The 13,443-nt window shown below is 43.3% G+C and overlaps 1 protein-coding gene across 5 annotated transcripts in view; it reads left to right on the forward strand.

The window, feature by feature from the left end:
* Positions 1–13,443, forward strand: part of LOC147666511 (N-acyl-aromatic-L-amino acid amidohydrolase (carboxylate-forming)-like) — a 244,627-nt gene that overhangs the window by 217,480 nt on the left and 13,704 nt on the right. For all 5 annotated transcript variants that reach the window (XM_086949020.1, XM_086949022.1, XM_086949023.1 and 2 more), the window contains exon 6: positions 6,758–6,867. In XM_086949020.1, the coding sequence (XP_086805146.1) occupies positions 6,758–6,867 (110 nt within the window). The remainder of the gene's footprint in view (positions 1–6,757; positions 6,868–13,443) is intronic.

Genomic DNA, 13,443 nt, shown 5'->3' on the forward strand with positions numbered 1-13,443 from the left:
GTTTCGGGACCGGTATTGATGTAGGCAGTCATACGTTTTTAACACTCGGTCTGGAATAAGATAAACATCACGTCATCTAACTGAACAGATGCGCGTTGAAGAATCAAAGTTCGAAACAAGGAGTGGCTCTTACCGCTACTATTTCATGCAGTAGTTTCGGGGCCGGTATTGGTGTAAGCAGTCGTACACTCGGTCTGGAATAAAGTTAACATCACGTTACCTAACTACACAGATACACATGGGGAATCAAAGTTAGGAACATAGAGTGGTTCTTACTGATTAAGACTATTGGCTTTTTAAGGGCAGTAGGCGGTCCTGCAAAATGTCCAGAATATTCTCTCTTCGACGGCACCTCTACGGGAAAATAAAGTAGATAGCTGTTACGACGGTGCATTACTGATGAACCGGGTAGGGAACGGGAAGCATTACTTACCCGGGGTCAGAACCTCATGACGATGTAAATGGCGTCTACACGGGCACTACTTCCTCGCGCATGCGTGTTACAAGCAGGCGAGGTAGTGTGCAATTTAACAGAACACGTCAAAATGCGACGCCCACAATGGGCGTGGCCTCGCTTGGGTGGATATTACTATCTGGCCATCAATTGATGTAAAAAAAAATTGATCTATATAAAAAAGGTCATTCACCGGATTTCATTAAATGGAATCGCAACCACTGTTGAATGCACAATCTGGGGGCGGCCGATATTCAAACAAATAAAGACCACAGTTTTATGAGGGTGCTCAATAATGCAGGTAGAAGACAAGGCTTCAGTCTAAAGGAGGCAGGCCTTTCTGGTACTCACCAGTATAACCCTAGGTGTTGGATACATTATACAGGACACAGTTATAATTTATAAATTTCGGACAGTTCATTTAAGCCCGACACAGCCGTGTCGAAGTTGACAATAAGTAGCGCTTCCCTTTTGGATAATTTGAGATTCCAATCGCCCCCACGGGGATCCTTTTCTACTTTGGAAATCACAGTCCACTTCAAATCACTAAGTTGATGTTGCATCTTAGCCCAGTGATTTACCAAAGGTGCGTTTACTACCTTTCTTTTGCGTCTGGATTTATGTTGGGAGATGCGTTGGCGCACTTCTTGATTGGTTTTGCCAATATATAGGCGATCACAGGGGCAGTATATCCCATACACCACAAACTTTGATTTGCAGTTGCTGAATGTCTTGTGTTTCCAGGATATGCCTTTGTGCTGGAATACGGTCCCTTCCACTGTGGTCTCACAACACAAGCATGTTCCACATTTGTGGTGCCCTAAAATTGGGGCCAATCCCATCATTTGGCGCAGGGATGGTTGGGTTTCTAGTGGCATCGCTGCTCGCACTACATGGTTTGCAACACTATTCTTTTTTTTAAAAGCGAATAGCGGTGGGTCTTTTAGGCTCTCATCTAGATTCTTTACCAGATGCCAGTTTTGTCCAATAACGCGTTTCAGCTGGTTGACATTGGGACAGTATGTCGTGATACAGACTTGGCGTTTTAGATCTGGTTTCTTTTTACGTTCAAGAAGTGTCTCTCTAGGGTCCACCTCGCTCTTTTCATGCAATTTTGTACAAGTTTTTTTGGGTACCCTCGGTCACAGAGTTTAGATACCAAATTTTTTGCATGTTGATGGTAATCTTCATTATACGTGCAATTTCTGCGCTCTCGCAGAAACTGGCCGTAAGGGAGGTTTTCCTTGAGGCTTCTGGGGTGGTTACTTTCAAACAGTAAAGCCTTGTTGCGGTCAGTTGGTTTGACAAATAAAGATGTTGCTAATTTGCCTGCTTTAGGGAACACTTCTACATCAAGAAATGGAATTCTAGTTTCAGAATGTGAGAGACTAAACTGTATGTCGGGTGTTCTTGAGTTCAACCACTGGTGCATCTTGCTTCAATATTCTTCGTATGCTCAAAAAAACATTTCGCTGGATCCCCACCGAAACTAGAAAAACGGTCACCCACGCACTGGTTACAAGCCGCCTGGACTACGGAAACACCCTTTACGCCGGCACCACCGCAAAACTTCAGAAAAAACTCCAACGCATCCAGAACGCATCAGCCAGACTCATATTAGACATCCCGCGTAAAGAACACATTTCTGGTCACCTGAAAAACCTTCACTGGCTCCCCGTCAATAAGAGGATAACTTTCCGCCTCCTCACCCACGCACACAAAGCTCTTTACGAACTTGGACCCGATTGCCTCAATACACGTCTTTCCTTCTACACCCCCCCACCCGCCAGCTGCGCTCTTCCAACCAAGCCCTCGCTGCTGTTCCCCGCGTCAACAAAACCACCATGGGAGGAAGATCATTCTCCTACCTAGCGGCCAAAACCTGGAACTCACTTCCCATGCACCTTCGCCTCACTCAAAACCACCTAGAATTCAGAAAGCAACTTAAAACCTGGATATTCGAGAAGTAATTCCCCACCCCTCTTCAAGCGCCTTGAGACCCTCTGGGTATGTAGCGCGCTATATAAATTTATTGACTTGACTTGACTTGTTAATTCCCCCTGTCCACACCATGAACACATCATCTATGAAACGCAGCCACGTTCCAATATGATGACCGAATGGATTATTATTATGTATGTAGGTGTTTTCGTACATAGACATAAATAATACAGCCAACTCTGGTGCAAACGGGCAGCCCATTGCCACCCCCTTTACTTGATAATAAAACTCCCTGTTGAAACAAAAGTAATTTTCCCTTAACGCAAAGGATGCTAGGTTGACTAGGAACTTTGTCAGCACTCGCTCTGGTCTGGGACATGAGTCTAAGAAGGATGAAAGCACTGCCACTGCTTCATCCTGGGGGATTTGAGTGCAAAGGGACGTCACATCTAAGGTGACCAATGTGTCCGTCCCTTCACAAAAATTCAGTGTCTCCAATTTATTTATAAAATCGGTAGTGTCCTGTAGGTACGAGATAACCTGATTCATAAATTGTTTCAAAAAACAATCTACGTACTTAGCGATGGGCTCCAGTAGAGAACCACGTCCTGCCACGATGGGTCTCCCTGGTGGTTTGTCCTGATTTTTATGGACCTTTGGCAGTACGTAAAACATTGGTGTTTTAGGATGTTTAATCTGTAAGTACTCTAGTTCTTTGGCTCCAACAAACCCTTGCTCAAATCCATCTTGGATTATTGCGAACAACTGATTTTGTAGCTCACTTGTGGGATCTTTACCTATTTTGCGATAACAACTAGGGTCATCCAGTTGTCTCATTATTTCATTCGTATAGTCGGTGGTATCCCACACTACTATTGACCCGCCCTTATCGGCCTGCTTTATAATGACCGTTGGGTCATTTCTTAGGGTTGTAAGAGCAGTCATTTGTTCTTTAGTAGTGTTAAATTTCACAAATTTCTTTCTCTTTCCATCTCAGAAATGGCAGACAGAACACTTTTTTCGAAAATCTTTAGGGATCTTATTCCCTGGTGGACAAAAGGTCGACTTGTTGCGTAGCACCGTTACTTCAGTCGAAAAGGGTATAGGATTCTCCAAGAAAAACATTGTTAGTCTTAATTTGCGGCAGAATTCAATGAATTCGGTTTTCATTCTGACAAAATCCCTCCTTTTAGAGAGCACAAAGGATAATCCCTTTGATAATATACTTTCCTCCGCTTGTGTTAGCACTCTTTTAGAGAGGTTGAAAATAGGGGATACTGTTAGTTTTTGTAGTACTGGCGGCGGGTTTTCATCTCCAAAGGTATCGTATATCTCACCCTGCCCCTGAGGCGAGTCTGGCTTCTCAATAAAAAAGGATTGGGTGATTGCCCTTGTTGTTGCTGGTTTGAATTCCAATTCCGATTTCTATTAGGGCGATTATTATTACTACTAGAGTCGCTATCAGTGCCTGAAGATGATGTAGTGTCAGAAAATGAGATGAACTGTTTCCTTGATCTACCCTGATTATCGGATAGTTATCGTCTCGAGTCTAGTTTAGTATAAAAATCCACCAGCAAATATGGATATACGTTATCCAATGAAAAACTCTTTTTGTCTTTCTCAAATTGATTTGTTTTCTGCGTAAACGTATAGTCTTTAAATTCCTGTATCTCGTTCTCAACTTTTTCTAGTAATGCCTTGGCATCAACTATAGTAGGGTTTGTACTAATTTCAGCTTCTAGTTTTGCAATTTCATCCAATTCTTGTTTCGAGATCCTGACTGCAGTCTCTACTGTCAGGACCACAAGGTCCCTGCTGCACTTGGTTTCAATGAAAGAGAAACCTTTTTTAAAAATTGGGTCTTCAGTGAAGATTACTGGGATATTTTTAATTTGTAACCCACCTGGAATAGTCCCTTCACGTAAGTGCTGCAATAAAAAATGACCATGAAGGTCTGTTCTAATTTGCTTCTTTTTTAAGCGAAGCAGTTTATCAGATTCGTTCTGGGAAGTAGCAGACACACTCAAGGAAACTGAAGCAAAAACGGGTGGAGCGCTCAGCAGGTTCTTGATGTGGTCCTCAGTATAGGCAAACGTGTCCTTGTCTGCCGTTACTAAAACAAACAAACAATAAAAAGGAAATAGTTAGGAACAATAAAGAAACAATAAGAAAGACAGAACAGATTTATAGGATGCTATGTAATCAACCAAAACCTGTAGTTGGACGGAGATCTGAATACTCCTTTACTCCAATTCAAATGGAGCTTCAAATACAGCACGTCTTGCAGTGCAGCGCACATGCAAATACAAATAATGCGTTGGAACTTATCAATACTAAACAATAAATTGAAGAAAAACATATATTATTCCTTCCAACAAGGTTCACTCTCCAGATTAATCATATACAAATTAATATCATTGACAAAAGGCAATTCAAGCAAAGTTTTTTATGAGGCTATATGCAAAGAAGTGAAAGACTTTTTATATTTAGCTATATATACATACATACATTAATACACCATTATATACAATGCAAAAAAAATGTAAACTATGAAAGAAAATAAATCAAACATTTTTGGAATATATCCTCTATTCCCTATTACCCTATTGGTAAAAATGAATGCTCTCACTTTTTCGTTGGAAGGAATAATTTATGTTTTCCTTCTACTTGTTGTTTAGTATAGATTGGTTCCAACGCATTATTTGTATTTGCATGTGCTTGTTTACCCAGTTGTTGGTGGATTCATTGGGTTAACCCCTTTAGTATATTATTGCTCGCAGAGCAGCGCATGCGCTGCCCAGGCTTGATCTAAAAATTGCCATGCTTGGATTTGACTAGGGGTGGCAGAATGTTTCATTCCACCTGCAGAATCTGTCGACTTCTCATTATTCTTTTAACATGGAGTGCTGCCAAATTGCCAATCTCTGCTAGGTGAATTTTTTCCCCGCGAGGTTCCAGAAATGTGAGCAAGATCTGGCATCCCTTAACACCATTTTCTAATGCGGGCGGACAAGGGTAGAGGGCTGCTTATCGAGTAGATTTGGAGCTGCTCAAGTAGATTTTCTCAAATCCCGTTGAATGGGCACGCGCTCTTGCGCATTGCATGGTGCCATACGCACTGATTTTTCAGCGATGCGTGCAGTACTGGCGCTAAATTGCAGCACGACGTGCATATTTCTGCCCACTGGTATTCCGCAGAATCTCATGGAGTTTCTAATTAACTTTATTGAGTTCCACTGAGGGAAACTTCACGAGTTCTGCCCAACTCTGGATTTGACACTGCAATGTCAAAAAGGATACCCATAGTTCCCAATGTGCATATTCTGTGAGGTTCAGGACTCATCTATGCCAATTCAGGTCGATCTGTCAGTCAATCACATGTATTGTGTAGCACCTGGGAGGATTTAACACCTCATTCACACCTATTCAAATGCCCATCACTAATTGAGAGAAGTTGGAAAGGAAATGCAAATTAGCCTCCCAGAACTTAAGGCACAGAACAGGTAACTTTCTAAAAGTTACATTTCTTTAATATTTATTAAATATCTGACTTCACAATTGAATTAGATTTTCAGCAACTCTTAAAACTAGCAGTTAAATTATTTTTCTAGCTGACCCCATTTCCGAGACACAGTATTAGGATTCTAATTTGTATTCATTCTTTTCTACATAGGACATCTAGGCATGTCACTGTGAAAAATAGTTTTTGGGTGCTAGTTTCTTTAAGTACGTGTTCACATTAAGTTTCAACATTTCCTACTTTTAAATACCATGCATCAGGCTTGTGGGCTATCAGGGTTTACATGACAGTTTGAATTGCAGTCTTTATACCGCTACAGTTGTGCTACACAGGCTTGGCCTGAAGCTATGTTTGCATTGCAGCTGTGGCCGATGGTACAATAGGTTAAGCAGTCCACTGGTGGCATTTAATTTGCAGGCCACAGCTCCATTAATTAGGGACCTATAGGCAAGTTAAATATGACAATTACCAATATACCTATTTAACCATGTTTAGAGGGGGGAGCACAGGCACTTTACTCCTAGTTAGCAGGGGTGAAATGCGAAGTTGAAAAGCAGGCAACAAATTATATAGGGTTCAGCAAGAGGTGAAAAATCTGGGGTGACCACGTAGAAAAAGTATTCAGTATACGCTTCCATAGTTTTTCTCCAATCATCTTGCTTTCTTCCATTTCCATTTCTTGTTCTCTCTCTAGACTTCTAAAACGCCTAGTTCTTGCTTCCCTTTTGCATCTCTTTCCCTATTGAGCTGTCTTTAACACTCCCTCTCTCATGCATGGTACTCTTCCCCAACCTTTCCAACTCTCATTTAAAAAGTCACTCTTGCTTTGATCTTTTTTCCAGGCACATCCTTCCCTGCCGTTGACATGGAAGCGTACACGCTCATCAGCCGTGAGGACTATCCTCGAAATGCAGAGGGGGAGATGTCAGGATTCATCCACCCCAAGCTACAGGTCAGTCCGACTGTCTCCACCTATATTGTTTCTCAGTGGAAACTAATATAGAGTATGGGCACCAAGGTGCTGTTACCGGCAAATAATTGTTTGAGGTCTGTTGGTCCAATGGGTTCACTGATAAAGGGAGACAGGACTGTGCTCCTAGAATGCATCTGTGCTAGAATATGATGACATTGGTAAAACTGCACACGTCTGTGGCCACTTCTGGTGATACTAAGATAATCCACGTCGTTTTTATTGCAAGTGGGGTGGGTGAGCTAAGTGGACATGAAAGTATAACCCATTCTTTTTCACTTACCAAAGAATGGCTAACCAAAGTGTTTGTGGATGGTTGTGCTGGTGTTTAAAGTACCAGCCTCTCTCTGGTTGTCTTCTGTAATGTTTGTGCGTGTCAGAGGCTAACTGCGTTCGGCCATTGGGCTGCACTGAAGTATAATGACCGGACAGAGATTTTCCTCTAAAATTTCTTTCAGCATTATGTTTTTTGATTTGATTTATATAGATTTTAAAGTTCGTGATAAATACAGTTCCTTGGTATTATTTTTCAACATGGTTTCATGGACCACAAAGCGGATGTCAGACTCAAAAGAGCAATGTTACCAAAGTCAATTATTACTGGGCAATAGCAGTTACCTCTCACCCTCCTAAGCGATACCAAAGGGGATGATGGACGGAGCGTCTGAGCAAATCAAACACTCACCCCCAGTCAACTGATCTGGGTTTAATCCATCACCATTCTTTAGCTCACTTCCCACCTCAGTTCAGATATACCCATATGCAAATCAGTCTGACGCTGTGCCTCATGGGAACAGTCAGCCCGAACTGCCAAGCCATGTCTTCCCTGGACCGGAAACAAGCATTGTGGGACCGGTTTCGGATTCATAACCCTCATCAGCCAGGCTACCTTGAATCCAGTGGTAGAGTGAGCAAGGGACCCACGTCTGGGCATTCCCTGCCAACTTAGGGCGAACAAAGCGATACCAAAGGGGATGATGGACGGGGCATGTGAGCTATGCCAGGTGCCCATATGAATGATCTTCATTTGGATGATGAATTAATGGAATGAAGCAGTGTGCACCAAACCTCAAGGCACAGGTTAAACTATGGTACCGGCATGCCTGGATCTATGTATTTGGCCAAGTGGCTGCCTGGCAGTGCAGACTATTCGGAATGTATTTGATATGCAATGTTCCTTGTAGTCACACTTCAGCGCAGGCAGATTCTGGTGAGAGTCATGTGGTCAGCGCATCAGGCACAGCTGTGAGGTTTATTGAACAGGTGTAGCCCATAATGGCATTGATTCCTGTATTCAGGGAACATTCATGCAGCCTGTAAGGAACTGGTTACACTTTGGTCCGGTCCAAAACATAAGTGGTTGTACACTCACCAGATGTATACGGTCCGTAATCACCGCTGGGCTGGTTTGGAAATTGCAAAAAACACAGTTGATGGACAGAATGCAGAACAATGTCTTACATTTACCCCAGTACAAAGATCTGGGCCTAGATCCATCGTTTTTTTTCACTCCACACCACCCTAGGTCAGACAATGGCTATATGCGAATCAGCCTTGACCCTGTGCCTCATGGGAACAGTCCAGCCCGAACTACCAAGCCATGTCTTTCCCAGACCGGAATCAAGCATCCAAGGACCGGTTTCTGGCTATCAGCCTTCTTCAGCCTGGATAGCTTGACTCCAGTGATGTGGAGAGCATATTTACCCATGCGTTGTGGCGCAAATTTCCCTGCTGTGCGGGCGGATTTTACGCATGCACAAGTCGGACGGCCCCAGCCGTCCGGCGCACACACCTAACGTGACGTCAGACGGCCGTCCGACACATGGAAGGTGTTAAGAAAAGCATACTAAGGGAACATGCCCCCATTTAATTGGCCAAATAATACTGGCTCATCCTGGAGGCTTGCGGGTAATAAGCCTTGATGTTTCTTGAGATTGACAAAGCAGACTGACTTGTAGCAAAAAGGTTTTGTATCTAGTACAATCAGTTTATCCAGGCAGTTAGAGCTAGGTCCAACTGGAAAGGTGAATTGACATTCTGTCTCACAGCAACATCCTGCATCTAAATTTAGTGGCAGTTTGTAGCCGGCCACGTAGAAATTTGAATCTCATGCACCACTAGAACATTTGAGGGAGCAAACTAGATCCCAGACCGATCCAGTCTAGTTGCATAGGATCGCTGACCCAATCTTGAAATCAAAAATATCCTGGAACACAAATATAGTGTCTAAAAGATTGTCTCCCTATTCTTATTATGGTAAGTACAAAAATATGGAGAAAAAAAGTCATTTCACACTAATATTGTTAAAAAACATACACAAATAGAGTTCCTAATATATAAAGTAGTACGTTTTAAAACTTACAATTAATATATTGTTAATTAAATAAAGCTCACTAATATTCAATACTACACATCAATACTACATTACCCCTCGGCAACCAAAACATCATCACCTTCACAACCTATCTGTGACACACTATTAGACTTTTTTCACAACAAAATCTGCACCATCTAGGAAGTCTTCTCACTCCAACCCCCGCCGAGGGCAACCTCCTCACATCGACTGACGTCCACTATCACCAGCTCACCTCGTGGAACACCCTTACCTAGAAAGAAACGGCATTCATCATGAGATCCATCCACTACGGAACCCAAGTAGACCCCTTCCCCCAACACATTTTCACCCTCGGCAATCAACCCATCGGAAAAGAACTCACCAAGGTCTTGAACTCCTCGATTACCAAGGGCCACTTCCCCAAGAAATGGAAACATGCATATGTGAATCCGTTGCTGAAGAACCAACCCGCCAACCCAGGAGATCTCAAGAACTACCAACCCAACTCTCTGCTCTCCTTCTTGGCCAAGGTAATTGAAAAACATCCAGCTAACCAGACATCTGGAGAACCACAACCTGCTAGACCCCTCCCAAGCCTGCTTCAGAGCAAACCACATCACTGAGACCGCCCTAGTCGCAGCCACTGATGACATCAGAATACTGCTAGACCACGGAAAAACAGAAGCCCTCATCCTCCGCAACCTTTCAGCAGCCTTCGAAACCATATCCCACCACACACACTGAACAACAGACTCCATCAGATCGGAATCCTAGGAGCAGCCCTCAAGTGGATCGCATCATACCTCACAGGAAAAATGCAGAAAAAATCATCCTCCACTCTACTCAATGCACCCTAAGAATATCACCTGCAGGGTACCTCAAGGCTCTTCCCGCAGCTCAACCCTCTTCAACATATACATGACACCACTAGCTAACATCATTAGGAGCCACAGACTGAACATCATCTTACCTATGACACCCAACTCATCCTCTCTCTAACAAACGGCCATCAAAGACAAGTTTCAAAGATTCATGAAGGATGTGGCCATCTGGATGAACAACAACACTCTCAAACTCAACACAGACAAGGCAGAAGTACTCATCTTCAGGAGAGGCAAGGACACCCCTCTGGAACAACAAACGGGGTCATCTGAGCTGTGCCCTACCCTCAAACCCACGGAACGCCCCAGCAACATAGGCACCATCCTCAACAGCCAGCTATCCATGAAGCAGGTCAGTGCAGTCTCCTCCGTTTGCCTTTTCACCTTCTGACTCACCCAGCAATAGGTGAACCAGCACACAAGCTCTCATCACCAGCAGACTCGACTATGGCAACTAACTCTACAAAGGAATCACTGCCCAACTCATGAGGAAAATCCAGAGCATCCAGACTCATCCTCGACCTCCCCAGACAGACACTCATCACCTCTCACCTATTGAAACTCCATTGGCTACCAGTCGCATAGAGATGCTGGTTCAAGCTGCTCACCCACGCTTACAAAGCACTATACAACGAAGGACCGACGTAGCTCAACAAACGAGTGAACTTTCACCAACCCACCAGGGAGCTTTGTTCCGGATCCCTCTCCCTAGCAGCCACCCAACACATCCGCCGAGCGAACAGCGGAGGCGGCTTCTTCTCGCACCTGGCGGCTAAGACCTTGAACACCCTACACCTCAGAGTCTCACCATCGCAGTTCAGGAAGGACCTCAACACCTGGATGTTCAACCAATAAGTACAGGCAGCATAATCCCACAGTGCCTCAAGGTCCTCACTAGTGAAGCAGCTGCACTTTACAAATCCTGTTTGATTGATATATATTTATATAAACACACATTTGTGTATATATATATATATATATATATATATATATATATATATATATATATATATATATAAAAAATGTAACACAATTATTAAAAATATATGTCTCACATTGCATTCATGTTTTTGTTTAATTCATTACATTTACTACAGTAAATAATACATTAAAACACACATATATATATATATATATATATATATACATATACATATATATATATATATATATATTCATCCAACTCATCTAGTGGCCCTATCCTTATGTAATATTATCTGTGGGTTTCCGCTCGGATTTTCAATTTTGGAAATCTTTGCAATATGTCCTTGATATTTATCGATGTGGGACAAGATTTAATATCTATCTGAAAGCCATGATTTTCTGGTGTGTTCGCTTGATTTTGGTCACTTTGTTTATGTATTAACGTAACATGTCTGCCATCATTTTACCTGCAGTCCGCTTTCTATTTTGTTTGTTACACAATTTAAACTGTGTGCACACGATCTTTCACTTGCGTGAACAAGGCTTGTGAGAAGCCGAAACATGTAGCTTGTGGAATAAACACCCTTGGATTATTATTATTATTATTATAATTACATTTATTAAGCGAGCAGCTACCCAGAGGTTTCCCGGCGCTAAGGCAAACAGAACGATATACAGGGTGAGAGGAGCGTCAGACCAGCAGTTTAAGTATTGAAGAGCTAGGTCTTAATTCCTTTACGGAAAGTCAAGAAGCACATTTCAGAACGCAGAGGTGGGGGTAGGGAGTTCCAAAGAGAAGGTGCTAACAGGGAGAACGAACGGCCTCCCATTTTAGCTCTCTTGACACGCGGTATCCTAAACTTATTCTGGGTGGATGACCTAAGTGTGCGGGGGGGGATATATTGCTGCACTAGAACAGATAGGTAGTGTGGAGCTCTTCCAGTCAAGATCTTGTGCATGAGACATAGTGCCTTGAATTTGACTCTGCCCTCAATTCGCAGCCAATGCAGTTTACGCATATGAGACGTGGCCGAGGTTCTGGCGGGTAGGTTACAAATAAGGCGAACAGCCATGTTTTGTACCACCTGGTACTTCCTAGTTACCTCCTTGCAGGCACCCAGGAGTAGGATGTTCCCATAGTCCAGGCGTGAGGTGACAAGAGCCTGGACTACAGTCCTCAGGGTGTCAACAGGCAGCATCCACGTGATTTTCCTCAGCCACCTGATGATGGTGGTACAGGTGGCGGAGACTTTCACGACGTGCTGCCTGAAGGACAATTGATTGTCAAGGAGGACCCCAAGATTGCGAGCAGTCGTAGTTGGGGTAGGTAGAGGGCCCATCTCCGGTGGCCAATGTTGTGGGCCCCAGAGCGAGGTGTCAGAGCCAAACAGGATCAGTTCTGTTTTGTCCCCATTCAGTTTTAATTTGTGCTCAAGCATCCATGCAGATATTTGTTTTAGTCCAACTTGAAGAGAGGAAGAGGGAAGATTTTTGTTAGTGGAGAGTGAGTAGACGACTTGAGTGTCATCGGCATAGGAATAAATTGTAAGACCTGTCTGTTCCGCCAAAAAAGCAAGAGGTCTCACATACAAATTAAAAAAAAGAGGTCTGAGGATAGACCCTTGTGGAACACTGTGATTAGAGGGGAATATTGATGAAACAGATGTAGAAGAAAAAACTTGAAACGTGCGATCAGAAAGGAAATTAGCAATCCAGGCCAGGGCGGAACCATCGACACCCACAGATTTCAAGGTGGACAACAAGATGGAGTGGGAGACGGTGTCAAATGCGGCACTCAAATCAAGCAATATGAGTGCCACTGTCTCCCCATTGTCCACCTTTTGTCTGAAGGATTCCGACACACCAAGGAGAGTGGTTTCAGTAGAAAAACCAGCCCTGAACCCGGATTGAGAACCATGAAGAAGATTAGAGGTTTCGACGTGGGAATTGAGCAAAGAATTAACGTGTTTCTCTAGAATTTTAGAGAAACATGAAAGCAAAGAAATAGGGCGAAAGTTAGATGGTTTGTTGGGATCTGCGTTGGCCTTGTTTAATAATGGGACCACCATAGCGTGCTTCCATTCATTAGGAACGATACCTTCAGTTAGTGACGCATTCAGAACCTTCAAAATAATATGGAGTAGGGCAGGGTCCAAAGAGCTCAGAACTTGAGGAGGCATTGGGTCAAAGGGGGAACCAGATTTTATGTCTTGCAGATACTTTTTTAAAAGCGTAGGGGAGATAGGATCCCAAGCGTGAAGTAGGGGAATAGCGGAAATGGAGCAAGGGATAATAGCAGGAGGGGGAGTGCGTAAGATTAGATCAGGGTAAGTGGACGCAACGGGAGTAGAGTTAAAAGTATCATAGATCTTATCAATCTTCTCAACAAAGAAATTGGCTAAAACATCACACTGGGCA

The sequence above is a fragment of the Lissotriton vulgaris genome, unplaced genomic scaffold (genome assembly GCF_964263255.1).
Source record: "Lissotriton vulgaris unplaced genomic scaffold, aLisVul1.2 SCAFFOLD_440, whole genome shotgun sequence".
NCBI classification, from domain to species: domain Eukaryota; kingdom Metazoa; phylum Chordata; class Amphibia; order Caudata; family Salamandridae; genus Lissotriton; species Lissotriton vulgaris.